The sequence below is a fragment of the Gopherus evgoodei genome, chromosome 4 (assembly GCF_007399415.2).
Source record: "Gopherus evgoodei ecotype Sinaloan lineage chromosome 4, rGopEvg1_v1.p, whole genome shotgun sequence".
Lineage (NCBI taxonomy): Eukaryota > Metazoa > Chordata > Testudines > Testudinidae > Gopherus > Gopherus evgoodei.
The window spans coordinates 114,671,229-114,697,424 of NC_044325.1; the positions used below are offsets into that span (position 1 = coordinate 114,671,229).

Here is a 26,196-nt window from a genome sequence, read left to right on the forward strand (position 1 = left end):
CTTTAGGGTCTGTCAAATATTGTCCATTTTTGTCCTTAACAGTTGTATTGGTCACCTTTTTTCCTTTAACTGAAGGCTCTTATCTTTTGACATATCTCATGTTATTCTCTTTATCCAAATGTCCAATTTCTTTGCATTTCTCATATAGCTATTCAGTCTTTACTAATATGCATTTATTCTTTATTATTTTATTTATTCGTTTTTACTAATATGATTCTACTAATCCACAAACTCTTCACCGGCCTGAAAAATTTTCAGCGAAGGCACTAAAATTTGTACCATATTGTCTTTCCATATGAGAGGAAAGGCAGACTCCTAAGTACGTTATGAAGCTTTTATCCAACAAAATTTAAATTGTATTTTGTAATATATTTGCTGGGACTAATGTTAATACCATGGACTTGTTTCAATTTATTCTAAAGTTTGAGACTTCTCTGATTTCCTTATTGCTTTCACAACACATGGCACTAAGAGGACCAGCAATCATTTAAAAGAAGTCTTAATTCTTGTTTTATTCGTTGCCCGTCCCCTTCATTACCACAAAGGCTCACAAGAACAATGAAAACTGACTATGGTGAAACAGTAAGTTAACCTTATAGTGATGTCAAGGGTGCAAAGTAATTTGAAAAAAAACCTCCCCCTATAATCTTTCAGTTTAGTAATTTTAGGCATTATTTGTAATAGTGGTAGGTCATTAAGATGCAAGTACAATTTCAGCATTATGTTAATGTTTGCAAAATACTATATAGTACATGCACTAGGCTTATCAGCTAAACTCAATAGTTAAAATTCCATTAATTTTTTTAAAGGATTTATGAACTGTTTCATGGCATCCACAAGTGTAAGTGGTCTCAGTGGAACTTACCACTTAGGAAAGCAAGATCAAGCAAAATAAATATTTTCAATTCATGGGGAAAGCAAGGAAGGAGTCAGAAAGTTAATCTAACCATTTCTAAATATGGAAGAGGTTTAATCACAACCACATTTTTAAAGAGTTTGCCTGCCAAAAATATATATTTTAGCATCAAGATCTTTAGTTAGTAACCAAAGGCTTAACTACATTTCTTGCAGCTTCCAAGTTGACTTCAATTTACTACATCACAACATCGCTTGGACAGTTTGCTGATTGCTTTACCACATGCTATATTCATGGAATTTTTAATAAGGCGTCCTTATTTTCTTTGATACTATCAAGTATATTCAAAATCCATAGCTAGACTTTTACTAACTGCTTTAAAGTGACCGTTTTGGTAGTGCAACACACATTTTAAAGAGCAGTGAATAATCTCTCCACATTAGCTTGCATAGCAGAAAAGTTCATTTAGTTTGCATGTGTCTAATTTGACTTATTCCCTTTTAACTTTCAGTGTATTTTGTGGTTAAATTTTAATTAACTCTCTTGATACCAAAGAGTTAAAACCATTTCAACTTTAGTACCAGCAGAGACACCTAAACTAAACTTGGCAATAGATAATAGCTCTGTGGTAAATTAATCAAATATCTGATTTTAATATGCTCTCTTTTTTCTCCTGGAAGCTGGTACTTTGCCCATGCAATACCATGAATCTTGTCAAAAGTGTATTAGGTAACTTCTCACAACAACAAGATATTCCTATACGAATCCTACACAATACTACGTGTAGTATTCTTTCTAGAGCCACAGATTTTGCTAAATTAATTTTTCTACACTGACACCACAAGGTTTTATTTTTAAGACAAAGAAGTGACAACTTCCTCATTTTGTGAGGTATCAGACCTTGAATCTAGCAGCGATTGCATTAGCCAAAGTATTTCTTTATTACTGTTTATTTTTGCATTTGATATATGTAATGATCAGGTGCATACATAACTACTTGCATATAAGGCAGAGCAATTAAATCAAGGATATTTGACTGAAGTTCATCTGAACAGATTAGTGTTGGAGTAAAATTCAAGAACTGAGTGGAAGTCTTGTTACCATAAAATATAAACATCCGACCTGGAAAGAAATAGGTAAAAACATATAATTATAAAATCCTCAAGTATAGCACATATAACATTAATTAAGTATACTGACTACATTTGGAGCAAGCGTCTGAGGCTGAGTCTATACGTACAGTGTTTCAGCAGTGCAGCTGTAGAGATACAGCTGTCTTTCTGCAGTGCGTCTGGTGAAGATGCTCTACGCCAACAGGAGAAAGCTCTCCCGTCAGCATAAAAAAACCCACCTCTGCGAGTGGCAGAAGCTATATTGGCAGGAGAAGCTCCCCCACCAACACAGAGTTGCATGCACACGCACGAGCACTTATGTTGGTTTAACTTATGTCACGGGAGAGTGAGGGGTGGTGGAATATTCACACCCCTGAATGACATAAATTTTGCTGACATAGGCTATGTCTTCGCTACAGCCTAAGACAACTGTTTTCCACCATCAATTCAAAAAGGGTTCCTTGAGTAGGTTAGGCCTCAAATCTGATCCACTTTAGATGTTTAGAAAATTTGTCACCAGTAAATTAACAAAATAACGATTTTTAACTAACAAAGTTTGTTCCCAATTCTGTGTGGACACTGCTGTTGATACAAGGAAGTTAACACCACGTTAACTACTAGATCTATTCAAAACATATAAAATTATCGGTCTTACCCAAGTTCTGTCGAAACTCAGATTTCAGTCCAATCTGTAGCAGCTGATTTTCAAACAAAACTCCATTATTTTTACACACAAACCTAGAGAAAGATAGGTACATTTGGAAGGTAAGAGTTTATATTTTAACTGCAAGACAAATCATTACAAAGCAAAGCAATCAAAGCCATGGAACTTAAAGGTCTTGTGGATAGCGTAAAGAAGAGAATCGTGGGCCCAGGTGCCTTGAAGTAGTCAGTAAAAGGGACAGACAACAGAAAAATTGTAAACTTAATTAAATGAATTTATACTATAGCCCACACCTTCCTTTCAATGTATCATTATTTTAACTATTCAAGTTTATTTCAATGTTATGCTTAAAATGAAAATAGGGAGGAAACCAAGACACACAAACATGCTATATAAGTACCAGGCAACAGATTTTTCAATCCAGCATTAATCTAGTGGATTAAATGAATTTAAATTCAGTGTCTCACCTACTAAGCACTTGAACAAAGTGCACTTGCAATACCAATACTCTTGGCTATGCCTACCTAATCCCCAGTTACATTTGTTCTCAACCCCAAAATGATTGCAAAACGTGGCATACAACTAACACTGATGAGGAGAGGCCTAGTTTTAGAGCAGCATGTGGTATTGCAGGTGAGAGCTGAGCTGCACTGGCAAAGTTGTGAATGAGTATACAGCTATGCAACCCAGTATCTATAACCAGCTCTGTGCATTACCAGTCTTACTGCATGTCTAGAAAAGACACTGGCCACTTTGAAAAATAGTGGGTTAATACTTAGTTTAATCCCCTGCTGTGTGATTTCTGATTATTTTGTGATAATGCTCTGGAAGCTGCCCATCTTTGCAAGATTTTAGTATTGCTTACTTGTGAATAAGCTCATCAGCATCATGCACAGTATCAGCTGGTTCCTCAGAAACTACCTCAGATGAAGCCAGGTCAGGGCTAATTCAAGCAGCGCAAAGGAAGAAAGGAGGTAGCAATAGAGATGGCAAGAGTTATACGTTAGTTTAAAAAAAAAAAAAAAGAGCTTAGTCATTTCCTTTATTTCCTCCCTCAGAACAGCACTTTGGGATATGACACACCAAGGCCTACATTTTTTAATTAAGACATCTGGAGTTAGGTACCTAAATACTTTAGCCATCTAAGCAACTGGATTTTTCAGAGGGGCTGAACACCTGCAGTCCCCATTGAGTTCAATAAGAGTGGAAATGTTCAGCACTTAAAATCACACCACTTCAGGCCTCTAAATCCTTTTTAGACATCTAAGACCAAGCACCATTGTGCAAAAAAAATGTGGATTAAGTCCATATTTAAGAACGCCCATTAACTTTCTTAGTCTGCATACGGATGCCAGGTCCTCATTGCCACTGGAAGCATTTCTAGTTACAGTCGTGCTTTTCTCAAACTCTAATAAAACTGTACTGCTTGAATGAAAGAACAAGCATTGCCAAAACATTTTAGAACAATTATATAACAGTAAATACACTGGTAGACTGTCCAGAACATCCCTTAACCAAGTAACAGATTTCCTCCTTAACCCCACTTTACTACTTATGGGAAAGTAGCAGAGGTTACTGTAGAAGACACTTAGGTAGTAACTACCTTAGACAAGCACTTTACCAAACGTAATGACTGCAACACGATAGGGGTTGGCAACGCTACTCATTTTTCTGCAGCAAATGTCCACATATGAAGCATTAATGCTTCACCCCTGCAGATCACTCCTGAACTACCAGCTTAACATTAAATGAAGAGAAAGGACAGAGGAGAGGTATAGCAGATGCCAGCTCTAAAACATTGGTTAACTTTACTGCGACACACTAAAGGTTACCATGTATGAGCCACTTAAATTTGTCTTTAATACAATCCACTATCTTGCAAGAATGAAATATTTTAGGATGAAATTTTTCAACCATAGCAAACTGCAGGCAAGTAGATTGTGTCTGGGCTGGTACTTTCTCCTGGCAATTTTACAGAGCTGTGCTGGAGCACATACTTATCCCTATACTTAACAGGAGAGCAGGAACACACAAAGCATGACTGCTGTATACTGCAATGGCTTAGCTGCCCTCCATTACTTTAAATACTTGGTCCACAGTTGTATTAAATCTTGTTTAGCAGATGTTATAATCAGAGGTTTGACACAGTGCGAATTTAAAAAACAAACAAACAAAAAAAAACAACCCTGATTGACTAGGCACTCTTAACTATAGTCAAATGTTTTTCAGCTAAGTGTTCAATGACAAGAGATTCAGGTTACATATTCTACTTAATATCAGCTCTGCTAGTGTGCTAGAACTCTGCTAGAAAAAGCTAGCAGTAATATGGATCCTCATAATATTTACACCGACACCCAAGAATTTAATGTCCTGTGAACAGTGCCTGAAAGCTTTATATTGAGAACGTCACCTAAAATGCTGATAACATAAAAGCAGTTATTGATCATTGAATTAAAAAGGTACGCTGGAATGTAGGATAATATGTACTTTTAAATACAAGGGACATTGTTTAAAGTTTTTTTGCTTCTTCACAATGAGGCCATTGACTGTAGTTAGGTCATAAACAACATATAAAAGCCAAATTAAATATGCCTTCAGGTCTGTGACTGGTTTATTGCATTCAGACAGACTATGTTTAATAGCTCTAGGAGATCTGCTGTCACAGAGACAAATTAGCAATAACCTACTCACCCTGTGCCAACAACAGTGATTTGTTACAGATGCAAGGACACAATCGCTAGAGTCCTGCATGACCCAGGAATAAGAAAGGAATTCTATTCAATTTCAGCTGGATAATCCAAAATCTGAAATAACAGTACACCACTACAAACTAATACATTAATACCTACAGCCTGATATGGAAACGCACGGAAGAACAGGGTACCTTTATGCACCTAAAACTGAAAGCAATAAAATACAAATTATTTATGGCCAGGCCCAAAGTTATCCACTGACCTTATCATTGCATTTAAGTCTAACTGTACTCAATATAATCTGGATATTAAGCATAAAATAAACAAACTCTAAGCTTGCCCTTATGTGATTATATTAGTATACAAATTCCCTTCACATGACATTAAGTAGGACTGACAAAGCTATGTTGTTCTTAAGGGGGGGAAGTTTCAGTTGTTTGTACTCTTCATAAGGGTAGAGTGGAAAAGGTGGAAGATAAGAGGCACCACCTACGCCCAACTCAGTTGAGAATTATTTTAACTACCTTGCAAAGTTATCTTCAGAGCCAGGAGCAAGAGGTGCAACCACAGAAGCAGAGTCCGAAAATACATCCACCAGCAAACTACCAGTAGTGGAAGGTGGAGGAGCAGAGCTGGTGAGAGGAGCTGCACCGAGGCCCAGAAGGTCTGCTGATGGAGAAGGAGTAGACTGTAGAAGATAAAATGGAACACCTTAAAGTTGCATTTAATTCATATATATACTAATACAAAGGCCAAGCAAATCTGTGCCTAATCCCCTGCTCCCCAATAAAGACTGGCTCAGATTTTTACAACAGTTTTGTTTGTAGGAAACAACAACATCTTCCACATATGGCTATCACCTTGCCCTTTGAATGGCCTCAGACAGGTAGTTTCATAGCCAAAAAACTGCTAGTTTCCCATAACTAGATTTTACCTTCCCATAAAGCCAGTTGTAAACCAAATACCAAGAAGAATGAGGGTGCGTTAAGTTAAGTTAAGTTAAGTTAAGTTAAGTTAAGTTAAGTTAAGTTAAGTTAAGTTAAGTTAAGTTAAGTTAAGTTAAGTTAAGTTAAGTTAAGTTAAGTTAAGTTAAGTTAAGTTAAGTTAAGTTAAGTTATCTCCCTCCTTCACCTTTGAACATCAAAAACAGTACAGGTTAATCTGCACTATTTTGCAAACTCCAACTTTACACAGCTCTAATCCAAAATACTTGTGTCCCAACATGACAAACCATTGTGTAAACCTAAATTTCAGGACATTTTGACAAACCCAGATGCCTAAAACTCATGTTTTCCTGAATATTAAAAACCCTTTATTTTTAACAAAGTATAGTTCTTTGTTCATACACTTGAACATTAAGTTCTGAAGCCATGCATACACTCAAAAAAGAAGTATTGAGACTAATAAGCCAGAAACCAGGATGCTCCTAAATTAACATTGGTTAAGAAAGGAAATAAAATCTAGTATAAGATTTCCCAAAACAAGTAGAGTAACATCACTTAAGTCACAAAGGAAGTAAAATGAACAAGGAGTTCCAGTGGATGGAGAATCTGGCATTAAAAGTTTGTGGAACTTTTATTTCTTGGACGGTTGGTTGGGAATTTTCCCTCTTCCTAAAAGGGAAGGAGATCGAGGGAAAGGCAGTTAACCTTCTCCTGGAAAAAAAGCAAGATATTAATAAGTGGACATATAGTGACAATTTACTTATGTAAACTCCTAATCACAATGTGTACAGGTTTGCAAATTGTGATTCCATAGTGAATTATAATGAAAGCTAAATTGGGGCCTTATTACACTGATTTGGAATGGAAATATTTTTCTTTTTGTAGAACTTCACAACATGTGCTAAACAGAGCTCGATTTATTTTTTTCTAAAGTTTTAAGTGATTCCACTGTACATTTCAAAAAATTCATAAGCATTTAAAAAAGTGACCATTTTTAAAATTGGTAATGGTTATTTGGGACAGATTCTCTGGTGCACAAAGCAAACCTGAAGCAGCTAAAGATCTGCATTGGCGATTTCCATCTACACTGGCAGCTCCACCACCTTTGTGCTGGAACCACACCCCTTCCTGTATAATGGGAGGTAAGGTGAATGTCAAGGGTGCGGCATGGGAGATGGCATGGTTGAACTAGGCACCACTGTACCCAATTCTACATTGGAATAAGAGCCTTGGTCTTTCACCAGCAGCATAAGTCTATGCTGCCCCCTTCAGGTTTAATTTATGTTGAGGCTTGGCAGCTGAAAATCAGCAAGCTAGGACTGACTTTCTGTCAGTCAACTAAGCAGTGGAGAATCAAACCAACAACTGCTCTTTGGGTCCATTTAGTTTAATACAGTTAAAAACTTCAACCATACCATATATACACAGTACTGATAACACTTCTCATACCCTTCATTACCACTGAGGGTCAAAATTTTCAGCAGTGACCAGTGATTTTGGGTACCCAAGTTGAGACACCTTAAAAGGTGTCTCCGTTTAGTGTGGCTCTCGCTTGAGAATTATGTTAGGTCAGGCATCTTACGTTGGGTACCACCCCTCAAAAATATATTTAAAAAAAAACCCAAGGCCAATATAGATCTGTAGTCATAAGAGGTCTTCTAAATCCACTATGAAAAGCTAACTAGTTGAAGAAGTGTGCTGCAAATTAAACTCCCATTATAGGTAAAGATGAAGTTAAGGAAAAATTTCCATGTTATTGCTGCTCTTTAGAGATTAAAACAAACAAAAAAACCACATGTTAAAATTTGAAGGGAACTAACATGATCAACAGAAAAATTAATATCAATGCTATGCTAAAGACACCCGTGCAAAGCATTTATTGGCTTGGGTTAAATGTTTACTACTTCCCTCAAGGGAAGAAAAGCAGCAAGTGACTGTAAATTAGTATTAGGTATATACTAATGGGGGTAGAGGGACAGCAGAGTAAGATCCTGCCTTACTGGGAATTCTGAAATATCCAAATGCACTTATGTCAAAAGGAAATTACAATTACCAAACAATAGAGGTAGCCTAGCAATGCCAAGGTTTTAAACTATTGCGCAAATCTCACCCTGCAAGAGAACAGAAGGTCTTGAATGGGATGGACTCTAGTCTGGTGACATTTCTAGTATTTGCAGAGTAGCTAAGAGGGAAACCCATGAAAGTATAGCAACATCTATCAGGTAATGGAGAGCAAGGGAACATGAGAAATTACAGCAACAGGAGGATTTAGAAACAATTCACTATAGTATCTGATTATTCATGAAAAGTTTGAATTTCTTAGTTGACTGTATATCAGTGTTTAAGACAACTGGATATTTAAACTGAAATAGGCATGCATGTTAATAATTCACTCCCAAACCACTTCCCAAAGTAGCGCAGGCCTTGTCATGAATAATTGCAAGCACCAAAAAGCAAAAAGTTTTAAGACTTCATGCCTGCAACAGGACTAATCAAAAGACCTTAGAAGTGAAGAATCCTTTAAACAAAGGAGGAATTCCTGTCTGAAGGTTGTGGATGGCTAAATGAGAAGAATTCAGACGAGAAGGGCGAGGTCTGGGCCCAATAACTAGTTCAGCCAGTGAGCCCTGAAGTGGAGAATCAGGCAAGGCCTTCAAACAGTATGCAGAAAAAAAAGGAATTAAAAAAAAAAAAATCAAATAATCAGTAACAAAACCAAGAATTGTGTGTGCTCCACTATTCGCATGTGCTTAACCTATGCATCCAAATATCAGAGCTACAGCAGATTTGGTATTGCACACTTAAGTTAAAACAACGAGGAGCCCGGTGGCACCTTAAAGACTAACATTTATTTGGGCATAAGCTTTCATAGGTAAAACCCCCTAATTCTTCAGATGCACAGAGTGAAAATTACAAATATAGGCATAGATACAGACATAGATGTGCCAGTATATCTATGTCTGTATCTGTAATTTTCATTCCATGCATCTGAAGAATTGGGGGGGGGGTACCCAAGAAAGCTTATGCCCAAATAAATCTGTTAGTCTTTAAGGTGCCACTAGACTCCTCGTTGTTTTTGTGGCTACAGACTAACACAGCTACCCCTCTGATATTTCACACTTAATTTAGGTGCAGATGCTTATTTATGTCTACACTAGAATCACACCCAAAAAAGTGTTTCAGAAGGTAACAGGTTCCCCCCCATTCTATATTTCCATGCAATAAGAAATAAGTGAAGCTCTTCTCTGGATAGAGCGGCATAAACTGAAGTTAGTTGATTAGGAAGATGCTGTTTGGAAAAGCCGGTTACTCACCTTTGTAACTGTTCTTCTTTGAGATGTGTTGCTCATATCCATTCCAATTAGGTGTGCGTGCGCTGCGTGCACAATCATCGGAAGATTTTTACCCTAGCAACACTCGGTGGGTCGGCTGAGGTGCCCCCTGGAGTGGTGCCCTTATGGTGCCAGATATATGCCCCTGCCGACCAGTGCCCACTCAGTTCCTTCTTGCCGGCTACTCTCACAGAGGGGAAGGAGGGTGGGTTTGGAATGGATATGAGCAATACATCTCTAAGATCAACCATTATATAGGTGAGTAACCATCTTTTCTTCGAGTGCTTGCTCATATCAGTTCCAATTAGGTGACTCCCAAGCCTTACCTTGAGGTGGTGGGGTCTGAGTGAGAAGTCGTGGAGCGAAGGACCACTGAACCAAATGCCACATCTTCCCTGGACTGCTGTACTATGGCATACTGGGAAGCAAAGGTATGTATCGATGACCAAGTCGCTGCCCTACAGATCTCCTGTATGGGTACATGAACCAGGAAGGCAGAAGACGAAGATTGAGCCAGAGTGGAGTGGGTGGTCAGGTGTGTAGCTGGGACACCAGCTAAGTCACAGCACGCATGGATACATGATGTAATCCAGGATGAGATGCGTTGGGTGGATACCGGGAGCCCCTTCATCCAGTCTGCCACAGCTACGAACAGCTGGGTCATCTTTCTAAAAGGGTTTCGTTTGCTCAATGTAAAAAGCGAGGGCCCTGTGAACATCCAGGGAGTGCAGCTGTTGTTCCTGTCAAGAAGCGTGCAGTTTTGGATAAAAAACTGGAAGGAAGATGTCTTGGTTGACATGGAAGGCAGACACCACCTTAGGAAGGAAGGTAGGGTGTGGTCGCAGCTGTACTTTGTCCTTAAAAAACACCATATACGGTGGTTCCGATGTGAGAGTTCTAAGCTCTGATACACGTCTCACCAGAGTGATAGCTATGAGGAAGGCTGTCTTCCAGGAAAAGTACAGGAACGAGCAGGTAGCCATGAGGTCGAAGGGGCCACCATGAGCCTGGAGAGGACCAGGTTGAGGTCCCATGTAGGAGCTGGCTGTCTAATTTGTGGAAACAAAAGGACCACTGTGGAGGTTCCTGGCCCAGGTATTGGCCTCCTTCCTGCCACTGGCCTGCGTTGCTCTCACCCTGGTCCTGGGCATGGAAGCCACCTTGTGAGTGTAACAATGCAGAAACGGAGCAGGATGGCCAAGGCTGTGCTGTACAGGATAGTACCGAGTCCCTCGGTGCCGGAGACCGGAGGCATGATGCGGAGTGGTACCGAGAGGGTGAATGGTGCCTGCGGGCATAGCGGTACCGTGAGCCTGATCTGGATCTTGGAGACCTCAGACGAGATCGGCCCCGGGACCAGTGCTGAGAGTCCGATAGGTACCGGCCGTATCGTGATTCAGATCTCCTCAAGTCTGAATGGCGGCACAAATGCGACCGTCGCAGAGAACGAGATCGCTGCGGGGACTGCGAGCAGCACCTAGACGGGTGCCGGGATGATGACTGGGACCGGGAACAGTGCTGTCCTGCTTCGCTGGGCGGTTGCATCAGGGACGACTTCCCTTTTGACAGGAATGTCCTCACAGGCGGTGTTGGGGGCTGCTGAAAAACCGGCTCCATGAGCACGATCAAGTCCTGTGCTGTTGAGAAGGTCTCTAGTGTAGAAGGCAGTCCCAGCTCAACCACTGTGCGTACCAGGGAGCTCACAAGCACCGGACTCGAGGGCCCTTGCGGTGCTGGAGTCTACAGTGCAGGAGCCGTTAATTGGCCCATGCACTCCGGCAACGGACGCGGCTCTGGCCGCAGTGCGGGAGGCGCTGGCAGATGGTGAGACAACGAGCTGGAAGCAGCTGGCAACTGCTTGGAATGTTTCTTCCTTTGACTCGGAAACAGTGACCAGTGCAGTGGGGGTGGAGGACTGTGAAGATCTGGCGCGTGTCTTTCAACGAGTCCGAATGCAGTGCCAGATCAGTCGGTGCCGCAGGGGCACTTCACACCAAGGATGACAGCGCTGGATCCCGTGAAGTGGAAGGGACCGAGGTAAGTGCCTCCTCCATGAGGAGCTGTTTCAATCTAGAGTCACGCTCCTTTCTGGTCCTTGGCTTGAAGGCCTTACAAATGTGGCAAGTGTCTGCTTAGTGGGATTCCCCTAGACACCTTAGGCAGGAGTCATGGGGGTCTCCCTTCAGCATTGCCTCAGGGTTTGAAACCTAGAGACCCCGGCATGGGCCTATGCACCAGGCCGGGGGGGGGAGGGGGGGAGGGGGAAGGTCCCAGCTCCATTTCAGAAACTAAATTAAACTAAAACTACACTACACTACAACTGTAAACAACAATTAACAACTACTTATCACTAATGAGAACTATTAACACAGACTAAAGACAAATGCTAGGGAAGGTGGAGAACAGCTAGCTGCACTCCACAGTTCCAATGACAGTCATGGGCCACGCGCGGTAAGAAAGAACTGAGGGGGTGCTGGGTCAGCAGGGGCATATATCCGGTGCCATAAGGGCGCCACACCAGGGGGCACCACAGATGACCCACCAAGAGTTGCTAGGGTAAAAATCTTCCAATGATTGTGCACGCAGAGCACGCACACCTAATTGGAATCGATATGAACAAGACCTCTAAGAACCTCTCCCTACCATGCACTCCTCCCTAATAATGCAGTATGAAACACTACACTGTGGAAGAAACAGTATGCAAGAAGGTTGGCTTAATATCCATTCAGAAGAAAATGGAGGACATCATCATCTTGGGATGAAAAACTTGGATCACTAACTTTCAAATACAGTGGTACAGTGTATCATTCACTATAAAAGAGTTCAATAGGGAAAGCATAGTATGTTTGCTAAATCTAAAAGGAGAAGCATTTAAAAAGATGGGCACAGAATGTGTTACAAGGCTAAGAACAGAATGTTAAAAAGCTTAGAAAATTAATCCTAATAGTTACAGATTTTGGTTTTGCTTTTAGTTACAAGAGATAATGAATCTCATCCTAGTCAGTCAAGTAGACAGCAATCCATCACAAAACCACCTTGCAATTCAGCATAATTGGGAGATACAGATCAGGAAAAGCCCAGGACTGAGGTTGTTTACACTTAAAACGTGCACCAATTTAACTCAAGTTATGACTTTATATAAATGAATATAAGTAAGGGTTAAATCAGTTTAAAGTACATCCACGTTAAATTACATTAAGTGCAGTAGTATCCTGAATGCTTTGAAACAGAAAAATAAACTGGAAAAAGTCAATCTGTACTAGAGAAAATTAGAACATCTAGCTTAAAATGTTTCACAGAACTACATTACAGATAATTAGCCTCTAAGAGTGTTAATGAAGTTGATTATTCAAACATGCTTTGTCCAAAATTTATCCCACGAATGAGAAAATGTCAACCTTTTCTTTTCAGAATGTTACTTTGAAACTGTTAAAATATCTTTAACTATACACAGATTATCAAAAGCACACAGTCTTGGTCTAATCTGGCCCCCCTCCAGACTTCAACTTCTGCAAATTCTACCGGCTACTTCCCTCATCTTTGGAATTAAAATACTGCTTTTCCAGCTACTTTATACAAACATCAGGAGCCTCAAATTTAAGAAACACTGAATGTACAATACAAGTCAATGAACAAGCTAAATGTAAGCACTCTCTTCATTTCCCTCCTAGAAAATCATAATTGGTATTAGATTGGTTATCACAAGTAGTATAATTACTTAAAGAAACATACCACAGTACTGGCATTAACAGGGGTGGATTCAGTGCCTCCATTCACATCAGAGTTCCTCTCCTTTTTGATCTCTTCTAGGTCAGTAACTGTGCCAGGGCCTTTCTTCTTCTTCAGCTTAGCCAGAATGGATGACTCCCTCTCTGGAAATGGAGGCATTTCTTCTAGCACAGTTGCCTTGCCATGAAATAAGCTAATATTAGTTTTCAATACAACACACATCTTCAGACAGGTAGACACTTGCAAGAAAACAGATCATCCCAACCTTTCGAAGAATACACCACTATAGCATTGTTTCTTGTGGCAGAGTACAGAAATCCACCACCTATGCAATAGCTCTGCTATAGTTAATGTTGAGAGTTGCTTACTGTTTAAAAGAATTAAGTGCTTTAAAGCCATAAGCCGACTCTGATTGTTTTATTTGCTGTGCCTCATGGGGATGCATAATAGGTAGGGTTTATGGTCCAAATTTAGGGTCATCTGAGAAAGCGATTCCTGAGATGCAATCCCCTTAAAAAAAAAACCAGTAATTTTTATAAAATCACCTGGTTTTGATCCTTCCCAAACTGATATCACCCCTTGGGATTTATCTCAGTAGTGCAGAGCACCCATGTGCCTTTGGAGAAGCAGTATAGAGAGTTATTAAGTTTAGAACTCCAGGTCAAGTTGACCTAAACTGATAAAACAGCAAAATACACACATGCAGCAAGACTAGAGGGTTTGCAGGTTGTCTGTCATCACAGTAATTGGGTGGCTCAAGATGACATGCTATGGACATTGTATCTAAGCAACACGCATGCACTGTGAGTTCAAGTCCTATTTTGTGGTAATTTCTGGAGAATCTGTGTTATGTAAGTTAGTTGTTCTTTGCCTGCATTTTATGGAGGCTCCTTTTTGAAGCTTTGTTCTGGTTTAAGAGATTTTAAAGTGCTCCAAAATCCATATGCAGATTCTGGCTTTACTTTAGGAGCATTCAATGAAATGAGCACTAGTGATATAGAAGATAAAGACTGTGCAGTAAGCATTTGGAGTAATGTAACCATTATGACTTATGCATATATGGCTGCCCAGCTGTGAAGGCAGAGCGGAGAGTGGCGGCTGCTGGACAGGTGCCCAGTTGTGAAGGAAGTGCCACTGCAAGAAGCAGCACAGAAAAAGGATGGCATGATATGGCATTGCCACCTTTACTTTTATGATGCTGCTGGCAGTGGTGTTGCCTTCAGAGGGGCATGCCCAGCCAGCAGCCACCACTATCCAGTTGCTCCTTTCTGAAGGCTGAGTGGTTTCTCGCCCCGTACTCCCAAAGAATACATTCCATGGCCCCAGTTTGAGAACCTCTTCTGCAGGTAGTCCACCTCCCCAAGAGACAGTAGCTAGGTAGACTGAAGAATTCTTCCACTGACCTAGTACTGTCTACATTAATTGCATCTCTCAGGATGTGGGTTTTCACTTCCCTGAGAGAGGTAGCAACGCTGATGTAACTTTTCAGTGTATACCACCCCTTAGTGTAAGGAATCATCCAAACACTGATTTTTAAACCCAGTTCAATGTCTAGAGCTTTGATGAAGAATTGGGTTTCTGAAAATATTTTTACTATGATCCTTCAGTGAAATTCCATGCCTCTAACTGTTGCTCTTTAAGAGCTCAAAAATGTCGACAGAGCAGAAAGGGAAAAAAAGCCACATACACAAACACACACGGAATTTATCTGCCTAAAAACTTGACACAACATTAAGGTTGCCTGGCGCTGCTTCATGTCATTCTAGGACATCAAGTTCAGCTACACTGAAAGCTCTGAAAATTAAGAAAACACAGAGTTAAGATATACACTACCCCTTCAAAGCAACATTAACTCTGAATAATGCCTCAATATGCCACAACACATACCACCACTATACCCTTAGAGATGTTACCCAACAGTCTGGGAACAGATCATAAGCACTCTAAGACAAAGTTTAACACCTTCTCTTTGCTGAGGCAAAACTCTGGTTTAGATCAAGCATGGCATAACATGAGCTACCTACACATGGCCTGCACTCGGAGGTCACTCCCCACAAATCGCCCCAGTCTTGCTAAATGTTACCACTCCTTCACCTTTGTCAGGAGGATTACATCACTTACATCTCATTTAGTCATGGAGACTTGTATGTCAGAAGACTGCTGACAAAACCCCATGACAAAACTTCTGTGAATCATTACTGACACAACCTAAAGAGCTCAAATTTGAGAATAGTCATACTTAACTCCTGAAGATAAACATGCAGCTCTCTTCATCTTACCATAGCACTCTGTCAACCTGCTCCAACTAATCCCTCCACCATTCAAAACAGCTACACCTAACAATGAACACTGTTGCAGTACATGCAGATAAATGCTGCAATTCATATCAGTGGACCATAACAGATTGACACTTTACCATAGCCCTCTTCAAGTCTACCTACTATAGCTCCACTTTTCGTGAACCATTCCAATGACTACTGCCAGAGCCAAGGAGCAGAGTTAAAGCTGGGCTGTCAGGGTGCCATGCATCTTAACTCTATTCTATTTCTATTTGCATTATACCTTATCTGTTCATTTTTTGATTTTCAGAAGTTTGGAATGTAGCAGAACTCGATCGTCTGGAATGGCATAAGACAGTACTGGGCAACCATAACTTCATCTTAACAAAGTTCTGGGCAGTCCCTTTACTAAGCAACATCCACTAAAATATTTAAGTAGAATCCTGCCCAGACAGAGGACCTAGAATTGTATTTGATAGTCACCCACTTGCAAAGACTTTTCCATATTTAACTCTATGTACCTACCAAGATATCAGTACTAGCAATGGTACTGAGCCTCAGGTACTCAACGGCTCTCTGCTGTAGCTCAACATCAGCATTCTTCAGCTGACTGTCACTGCGCAGTACGTCTTGAATGGTAGTTTTGATTTCTGGAAATAGGTTCACAAACTTGATGTAGGTAGACAGAAGCAGTGCACGGGTGGGGACACTACACAGATGAAACTTGGAGTGCAGCAAGTTGAACTGAATCAGAGGACTTAAGGGAAAAAAATACAGCTTCTTCAGTTTTCCTGATATTAATTAATGCATATGTATTATGATAACAACAGTTCAACACTCAGCTGTATGTGACCATAATATTTGAGAGAACCAGAAGAATTCATTGTAAGATTCCATGATAAACAATTATAGTATTTTAAGTGGTCTGTTTTAGGTGTTCTTACCTGGATCTTGGGTCACCAGCTATTAGATTTCCAAATTCTCCCAGGATGTAGCCACCTACTTTTACCAGATTTTCATGGCATGCTGGTGCCTGAAGGGCCTGTAAAAGACCATTCAGTCAAAACCATTGGACAAATAATTTAATCAAGGATCAATGACCAAAAGAAAGGACTGTTATTCTACTCTAGGTGATATCACTATAGCGATGCTACATTGCTCTGCAACTTGTAGGGAAAAAGGTCCTCAAGCATGAACCACAAAACACTTGCACGGGTCTGCAAAGAGCTGCCAGGTCACATTATCTCCTATGAGCAGAAAGTGGAATATGCATATGTAAGCAGTACATACAAAAAAAAAAAAAATAGCAATGGGGCAAAGAAAAAAGTTATTGACTGGTAATTGTTAGTTTCCTGTTCTCCCATCCTACAGTAGTGAATTATAGGATAGTGTTCTACAGTGCCACCTACTGGGAAGAAAGGAACTCAAAAATTGTGAAAGTTCTCATCTGTGAATGAAGGCTTCTCTAGTTAAATGGCCTCTAAAACTCAAGATGAGGCATATCAGCTTAAGTGAGATCTCAGACCCACCCAAAAATATTAAATTAATCTGTAATCTTTCCCTTGTTACAGTCTTAAAACAGTTGCTCAGCTTCTTCTGAACTCAAGAACATGCTCAATATCCAAACAAGAGCAGCACTGTGTCATAGGGATAAGGGTGAATATACTAGTTTGTAAAAGGGGAATCCAGTATTTATCTTTGGAATGAATCCCCAAGGATGCTGAAAATCCATCTTTCTGGAAAGAAAGGTGGGCAAGAATAAACGGAAAAGTTCAACTACCTCATTTGGACAAGATCACAGCAATAAAGCAGAACTCAAACAGGACACCCATCAGAACCTGCAGGATGATGGTCATATCCCATTAAGGTATCACTGAATGCATAAAGGATCTTCGAGATTGTTCTTGAAATTCAACTATGAAATCCCAGCATACTGGAGTTAGCGAGACAAGGCAGCAGGATCCCTGGTGTCACAGTAAGTGATGAAGATCTTCCAGATCTGAGACTAAGTGTGGGGCAAAGCCAAAAGGTGGTTGCAGAACACAGGTCTGAGAAATAACAAGTCTGGAATCTCACGCAACATTCACTGGGAGCAGGGGGTAACCACTAAGCTGATCAGGTTTAAAATCCAGTAGCAACTGAGTCACTACAGTGCCAGTGAAATCATAACTGCCATTTAAGCATCTCATCTCAACACTCACCGGGAGGTGAGAGTTACAGTATCTGATACAAAAGTCAGCATGAAGGGGTGGTGCTCAGCCCTCAGGCTGGAAGCTGCCTCAGACTTCATTTCTGTCTTTATTTTTTACATAATTTCATGGAGCTCTGACAGGACAGCAAGAATAGAAGGAGACACAGGAGGACAGCAGGAAAGAACGTGAAGACTCTATGCTTCTACGCTGAGGAGGCAAAGAAAGCTGCGAGACATCTGTCTGCGGCATATGTAATTTGGGGTGCAAGTTCATGACTGTCACCTTGCTTCCAAGCAGGCAGCACCCTAATGCTGTGTCCCGTACTTCACTCTCATAGAATGGAATAGGTGAGGTACAACAATGAACACAATATTTTTGAAAACCAAAAAAAGCAATTCATCCCATTTCTGTATGTGTGATCTGACTATGTAAAAAAGGGATAAGAGGTCGATACCACCTAATACTGAGGTGGGCAAAGTACAGCCTGCAGGCCACATCCAGCCAGCAGGACCCTCCTGCCTGGCCCCTGAGCTCTTGGCCCGGGAGGCTAGTCCCTGACCCCTCCCCTGCTGTTCCCCCTCTCCTGCAGCCTCAGCGCACCGCGCCGCTGGCGCAATGCTCTGGGTAGCTGGGCAAAGCCCGGTCTCACCCGATGCTCTGTGCTGTGTGGCTGGCTCCAGCCGGGCAGCACGGCTGTAGCACCACCAGCCATCAGTGCTCCAGGCAGTGCAGTAAGGGGGCAGGAAGCAGGTGTGGGAGTTGGATAGGATAAAGGGCGGGGGAGTGGATGGGGCGGCAGGGAACGAGGGGGTTGGCCGTCAGGGGGCAAGAAGCCGGGAGGGGTGTAGGGGGCAGGGACTGGGCCATGCCTGGCTTTTCAGGGAAGCACAGCCTCCCCTAACCAGCCCTCCACAAAATTTCTGAAATCTAATGCAGCCCTCAGGCCAAAAAGTTTGCCCGCCCCGATCAAATATAATGGAGGAAATCAGCTGTTTGTTTTAAAAAACTTGCTGAAGTCTCACTTTTACTAGATATAACCTTCATAAAATACCTTCAGGAGTACTATGATTAAAGAGTATGGACTATCAATATCACCAGAAAGGTATTTGTAAAACCCACTTTGAAAACAGAAGCTTCCGAAGTAACAAATCCTCCAGGTCTTGTGGCATTACCTATGAAAACCAGGGGAAAACCAAATCAGAAATAGGTTTCCCACTGACTTTGGTCTCTGGCAAGACTATCCACTGATTCAAGATATAAAGGTTCGGCAGTGCGCAACTGAAGTCATTCTTCTCTTTCAAGTCCTACTATTTAATTGCCATCAACATATCAGGGGAATGGCTAATGAGAATATGGTTTTTAATTGGATAATATTGTGCAGTTTGCACTTCCATACAGAAACATAGGGTCTTTCCATCTTGGAAGTGTAAAAACTGTCATTCTTACCTCAAAGACTGTCTTTGCTGCATATCCTTGCACATCGTCCCTGTTAATCACAATCTGAATAACTCTGTACCACACCTCTTCACTGACGTAGTCCCCAGCAATACGAATCAAATTCAAGATTGTATCCACATACCAGGTATAATCCACTGCATACTTCTCAGCTAGAATTGCAACCTTCAGCACCTTAGCAAAACAAAACACTGAAATAAATCTAAGGAAACCTGCAATGAATGGGTATCTTTAGCTAAAAGGCATGATTCAAGCGAAGAAGTTACTGTGAAGCGCTGTTCACTGAAATAAGTGTTGAGTCGAAGAGGAATGTAGAAAACACAGTATCTGATGACAGGGTTCCAGAAATCCTTGCTCATATAAAACCTTTATTGATGTTAGTGTCAGTTTTTTCCTGAATATACACTTGGGGCCTTAGTGAAGGCAGGCTAAATAATGTAGAAAAATATAGTTAAGATTTGAACCATTTAAGACCTGTGGATCTGAAAGTCAGAGCGCTTTTGTTTTTACACACAGCAGCCTGGAGACCACCTGATACACCCCAATCTAGATGAGATATCTATAACAGCATTTGTTGAGAGAAGAGTAAACAAGTTAAAGCAGACTATAGTATCTTTGAGCTGTATAATTAATAAATCAATGAAGGTTGCTGACAGAATAAGACAGTACAAGAAGTGAGATCTTTGATCAATTTAAGCTAGCCAATTAAGGATTCTTGATCAGAGAACTCAATTTGTTGCAGTTGTACAAAGTAAAAAATATTCCCAGATTACTGGCATATAAAACGCTAAATCTCTGGTAAAGCCTTAAAAGGTTATAGCTGTTGAGTAGGTTCTGGGGGCCAATATTTAATACTACATCAGGTACCAAAGAATAGACATTTCAATTACTAATCTTCATTTAAATCTTGCCAGCATGTTTAGGGTGCCAAGAAAATATACCTGAGCACTTCCCCTCCACTTTAACTCTCACCTCATATAAAGTATTGATTTCCAAGAAGTACTCAGGATTGAAAGACAGGTTTTATGTTTTGCAACAATTAGAGTATTACATACAGACATACTTCACAAATTAGCACTTTGATTTAGTCACACTAAGTTTTTAAACAAACTAGGAGTTCTGCTGTATATCATACAATTTAAACACTAATCTAACATATACAAATCTTGAGGCCAGTGAAGGAAATTTGACAGTATAGTATGTAGTACTGTGCGATCCAGAATCTGAGAATAAAGTTTCATTTTTAATATCACACTCCTCCCAAGTACACCACACATAATTCTAACAATAAAAAGCTGAATTACTAGACTACAGCCACCTTTCAGGTCACACTTTTTAAATTTTGGCTACCTTGAAAATATCTTTACTAGAGAATGATTACACAACATCCATCAGCATGCTGTTTTTTCCAACACAGGTTAATTGAGATTGGCAAAGGGGGCACAAATAACTCACAATTTCTTCTCTAATGGAATAATCAGCAGTCTCCAAGTAGTTTAGCATTTCAGCCACAATCTGCTGGGCATTGCTTCGGTCACACATGGCATACAGGAGGTCTACTGCTCTTTGTCTTACACTCACATCCCTTTCGGTCTGTAAGAGAAGTTATAATGTTCACTCAAAGTAGAAGTTCTATGGAAAATCATGTGACAGGCAAGAGAATCCAATAATTAACTCAGTTCTCATTTGCAATTTATGTAATTTACTGAAGACACGCAGCTTCCATATTGAACACTGAATTACTGTTATGGATTGACTCTAATGATTGCCAGTTATCTGTGTTATTCCTACAGAGGTACTATGCGAGTTCATTCTGCAACCAAGAACCTAGGAGTACACTGTATTTCCAGTAATACAAGCTGCTTGCTTCATTCCCACCTCCATCATGCATCTAGGGAAGGGATTAGCCAAGGCCCATTTATTTATTTTGGGCAAGAGTTACTGTGTACAAGTTATTTCACAGTTGGTGCACTTTGTTTTTCTACTGTATATTTTAAAATCTGGAGAAGTGCCTGGAGAACAGGAAAGGCACTTAGTATAAAATGACGTATCAAACCAGTACCCTACCAAGTAAAGCAGAGATAGTACTGGCCCATTTAACCCTTATGGTCTATTACCTTTTTGTACAGAACTATGCATTTGCCACCTTATGGGACATTAACAAGCATTACTATGATTATCAACTTGTCAGAACAAGGGGGAAATTAACTAGCTATCTGGAGGTTTTAAAGCAGACATTCAGCATTAATGGATGTTGCACTTAAATGCATTAAAAGCCCCTTATGAATCTAGAAGAAAAATTAATAAATACACTTCAGAGGTGCTACTGGACAAGAAAGTGAAGAAATCAAGATATCTGATAAATAATTCTGTACTGTGTTCCGAATCTGTCACCCCCATGTTAAATTCATTAGCGGGTTTTTAATCAGTGAATGTCTGAATTGCAATTGTGCCTCAAACCCCACTATTCTAGGCACAACTGCAGTTCAAACATCCATCCACTGAAAAACCTTGAAGAATGTACAGTACAGGCTACTGTTTCCTTCCTTTTTAAGTCTTGTCTCCTGACATCTGAATGTTGTTATAATGTGGCTTAAGAAAGAAAACTTATGACATGACTACTCTGAGAAGTAAGAACACTGATGAGCTTAGCATAAGGGCAACAGAGTCAAAACTGATGCAGAACATATGCCAGAATTTTTAAACGCTTGATATTTACCTTCAATGCATTGATAACTGTTTCTATATGAGTTTTTACGGCTTCATGGGAAAATTCAGAGCTGGCAAGCGTGCACATGCTTTCCAGTGCTAGATAACGCAGATTAGTTTCACGGTGCTGCAAGAACTGACCTAGTTGGTTACAGGCACGGACTAGCAGGTTTGGCTCACTGCACAGAACAGGAGAGAAAGTGAAAGAGGGTAAAAAGCAACAAATTAGAAAAATATTATAAGAACACTAGGTAATTACTCCACAAGAGTAGTGTGCATCAGAATTGGCTTTATTATAAAGGAATAAGAATTAAACTGAAACTACTCAATTGTCCCTATGGAGACAGTTAGTGCACATCTAAATATTGCAGGAGATAATTAAGTTTTCATATATTGTAAACATTCATAGCCTCTCTCTAAATTACAGAAGTGGGTTAAGACTAGAAACAGGGCCCAGATCCACCAACTCAGGGGCTATTTCTCAAACACCAAAACAATCAATTCTCTGGTGCAACATTCCAACTGAAGTATGTCCAGCTGCCCCCAACTAAGGCATGTAATTCTCTGCATCATGCAGATGAATGCAGGGCTGACAGATACATTTCTCCTCCCATTCACTACCAGATGATTAAAAACAGTTTTCCTCCATCATGGAGGCATCCTGTACAATTTCCACATTTAAAAAATATCAAACCTGTATTTTATTGTAATGGTGAGTAAATATGAAACACAGGATCCCAGGAGGCTACACAGGGCTGCTCAGGCCACCATCAAAGCATAACCCTGATAGATACATCTTGGTATTAAAGCAGAAACCAATGTAGTTTTATTGCCAGATAAAGAAGAAGTTTATCCAAGATACAACCCAGCCCACATAGTGTGAAGCATTGTTGGCCCCCAAGCAGTTATTCAGTTTTTAAATTAAGTACAAATTACGTACCTGAAATTGACTGAAGAAATTAAGTATAGTATAGCATAAACAGTCAAGACTCCATATAGATATTCTTGCAATTCGGTGTTATTAGAATGGATTTTCATGTATACTAGGACTCAGAAATTGTAGACCTGCTGTAGCTGCTTGGAATTTTAGCATTTTAGCAGTAGCAAAGACAGCTAAAAAGGTGAATACAAGACTTTGCTTCCACTATGGATAATACAGACTCAACTTGTACAAGCTGAATAGTGTTTTTCAGCACTACATTGTTATACATTGTTCAAATGCGAACAGGAAGCAAAAAGCTAACATGATGGCCCATTTTGAAGACAAAACCGTTCTCAAGCAAGTGAGCATGCAATATCTGTGTGAAGTCAGTTTAAGCATTAGTCTAACATCAAACTGAGTGGACTTCAAAAATAATTTTATTTTTATTTTTTCAGGTTTATAAGATAACCCTACAAGTATGCATTTACATGGAGAAAGCTATCCTCTTGCTCAATTAATATGATTTCATGTGTCCTTTGTACATATTATTTCAAGTGACCTGGGTTCGACTGTACTCTTTAAAATCTAAACTGAGATGTTATCATAAAATAGCAGGTTACAGGTAGTAACTTTCAGGAGATCATAATAGAAAATGAAACTGAATTTTATTAGAAGGTAAATTAATATTAAGGACAATGTCAAGCGTGGTAGCCTTAAGCATTGCTCTACAAGTAGTAGACTCACCTGTCATGGTGTATAATTAAGCTTATTGCCTCAAATAGCACAGCATTCTTTGCATTTGAGTGTTGCACTTTCTTAGATTTTGGTGGCTCTTGAGCTTTGTTAAGGATAGTTTCCAGGCATTCTGTGAGACGACCACGTACCGCAGCATCTTCTGGAGGAAACAAGACAAATTGTTGGACAACTTCATTTTGCTCAACACTACTGATTAAATACCCATCCTTGCCTTCAGATGAAATTATTCCCCAATTGAAAAGAAAATTGTTGGTGTCAGCACTAAATTTACAGAAGAACTTATGGGTGGAATTAGAAGACTCCCTACATTGCATGGAATAGTGTTGGCAACTAATATGATTCTTTACCCCATTACCTGGAGGTGGATAGCACTGTAACAACCTCAAAAGCTTTACAGACAACCAAGGAGCAGGGACAAAATAATAGGTATAATCCTGGAGATCGGTTGATGCAGATGTCACAATCTGTAAAAATACAAATAATCAGCATCTGAATGACAGAAGTTCTTAAGATGATCGGACATTATGAAAATGTTCACTATTCATTTTAAGTACCAATACAATGTGCAAATAAATGTACAGCTAGACATAACGAATTTTAATAGTATATAAAGGCAAAGTATAAGTTTCATTTTTAGTATGCTGAACAAATCACCCAATAAGGTTTAATGCACAAATACAATAAATAATTCAAAAATCAATATACCTAAATAAGACATTGAAGAGTATCAGTTGTACCAATATCAGTAACCAATAACTCCACTAATTAGACATGTCTTATATTTAGTTTTATAGGACTAAAGAAACCTAATTTAATAAAGACTGAAAAGTGTTTGTTCAGAAACAAAACAGATGAGTCAGGAAAAAAGAATAAATCACGCACCCATCCACCAGCAGACGGTACAGATAGTGGCAAAGTGAATCCTTGATGGATTCATATGCTTCAGATTGATATCACAAAAACAAAAACAAATCAGCAGGGCTTCTCTTCTTCATGATTTATTAATTTCATTTTGGGAGAATTATTTTTGGCAATTTTGAGGGGTTTTTTAGTTATTCAAAATTTAGGTTTTTCAGGGCTCTCTCTTTGTATAGAAAATAATCCTTGAAATGTTTCCTAGTCTACTTTAAAGTAGTACTATTTAAAACAGAATTATGTTAAAATGTACTAGATAACCTCTAGCGCACACCAGCATGGTCTATACAGACTAATGAATGCACAACACAGACGCTTTAGAAGTCCACATTACTGCTCTGTGTAGACAAGAACATATGTACATGTAAACATTTTATGTATTTTTCAGGTGATTACTGGATAAACACCAATTTCTTTTTTTTTTTCCCCCTGCATTTGTGGTGTTTTATCACTGTTCATCGATTAAAACCAAAAATCAGAAGCCCTCAATATCAGATACAGAAGTGCCTTGTGGAGTTCACGATCTCTAATGCCAAGATGAAAATCTCATACATTTTGCCACGAAAGTTTGTTCTGTAGGATCTTTTCTACTGTTTATCAAAATATTTTGAACCTATGTAGAACAAGATTTCTCTAGGTTCATTCACCATCGACAGCGAGGCTGGGAGACAGAGGGAATTCAGATCGGGTGCAAAATTGACCTTTTGGTTGGTAACAGGAGGTCTGGAATCAGAGGCAACCATCTTAGGTGGCAGACAGATTGTGTATCTCAGTGAACCAAAATTGTCTCTGCTACACTGGTACTATTAATATCATCTTTTCACAGTACTGCCTGATCTTGTGTAAGACCCTCAGGAATAAACACAGAATTGGTGAGTTTGTATATATTGGGTCCTTGACCACCAGCTTAGAAAAGCAACCAAAAAGGAAGTCTAGGATGATAAATCTCTCTAGAACAGAAGTCCTAACACTTGTGTACTGTTATATATCACAAACAGATCCATGCAATGGTAGCCGTAATCTAAGACGTCTTATTTGAGCGAGTCTCTGATCTCTCACTTGTGATTGGAAGTGAACTAGCCACTTAGCTCACCCCCTAAGCTATTCTGCAGATGTAAGCATACTTGACATGTTTCTTTCTAGAGGTTAGGGTTTAGACCCAATGAAATGAAATGTGGCCAGTGAATCCTTCAGCAAATGAAGAGCATCCCTATGCAAAGCCAGAGCTCCGAAGTGATGAAACTCTTATTACTGCCATAGCTCTTGATTATAAGGCAGTGTCTGCCGCACCCAATGCAGCTGAAGGCAGAGTTTGGCCACCAATAAACAATTGCCCTTCTTATATGTTGGAGACGGGTATTAACATTTGAGACGAGAACAAACCTGAAACAATGACTAAATAAATTAGCCAGCAATATTGGGAAGTTTACTGAAAAACTGTACAAATGGTGATCTGAAATCTGCCACGTTGGAGAGACAGAATTCCTGGCAATTCTTTTAGAGGAGTGGGTACTTAACTGGCTCAAAAGTCTGATGTATTTGCACATGATGTAATAGAATGGTTTCACAATATGAAGTTGGATGGACATGAAGGGGAAATAATTTGTAGTAAACACTAAAATAAAATATGTCACTGCT

The 26,196-nt window shown here is 39.9% G+C and overlaps 1 protein-coding gene across 6 annotated transcripts in view; it reads right to left on the reverse strand.

Annotated features, from left to right (window-relative positions):
• The window catches only part of AP2A2 (adaptor related protein complex 2 subunit alpha 2), a 91,738-nt gene that overhangs the window by 15,518 nt on the left and 50,024 nt on the right, over nt 1-26,196 (reverse strand). The window contains exons 7-19 of one of the 6 annotated variants that reach the window (XM_030560642.1): nt 23,999-24,107; nt 23,632-23,779; nt 21,976-22,144; nt 20,712-20,849; nt 19,248-19,430; nt 16,554-16,651; nt 16,135-16,366; nt 13,334-13,507; nt 8,771-8,920; nt 5,850-6,013; nt 3,498-3,575; nt 2,624-2,706; nt 1,889-1,978 (exon numbers count right to left, since the gene is read on the reverse strand). In XM_030560642.1, coding sequence (XP_030416502.1) covers nt 1,889-1,978; nt 2,624-2,706; nt 3,498-3,575; nt 5,850-6,013; nt 8,771-8,920; nt 13,334-13,507; nt 16,135-16,366; nt 16,554-16,651; nt 19,248-19,430; nt 20,712-20,849; nt 21,976-22,144; nt 23,632-23,779; nt 23,999-24,107 — 1,816 coding nt within the window. Of the gene's footprint in view, nt 1-1,888; nt 1,979-2,623; nt 2,707-3,497; nt 3,576-5,849; nt 6,014-8,770; nt 8,921-13,333; nt 13,508-16,134; nt 16,367-16,553; nt 16,652-19,247; nt 19,431-20,711; nt 20,850-21,975; nt 22,145-23,631; nt 23,783-23,998; nt 24,108-26,196 lie in introns of all 6 variants that reach the window. The other 5 variants (XM_030560641.1, XM_030560645.1, XM_030560644.1 and 2 more) reach the window with 5 other exon arrangements.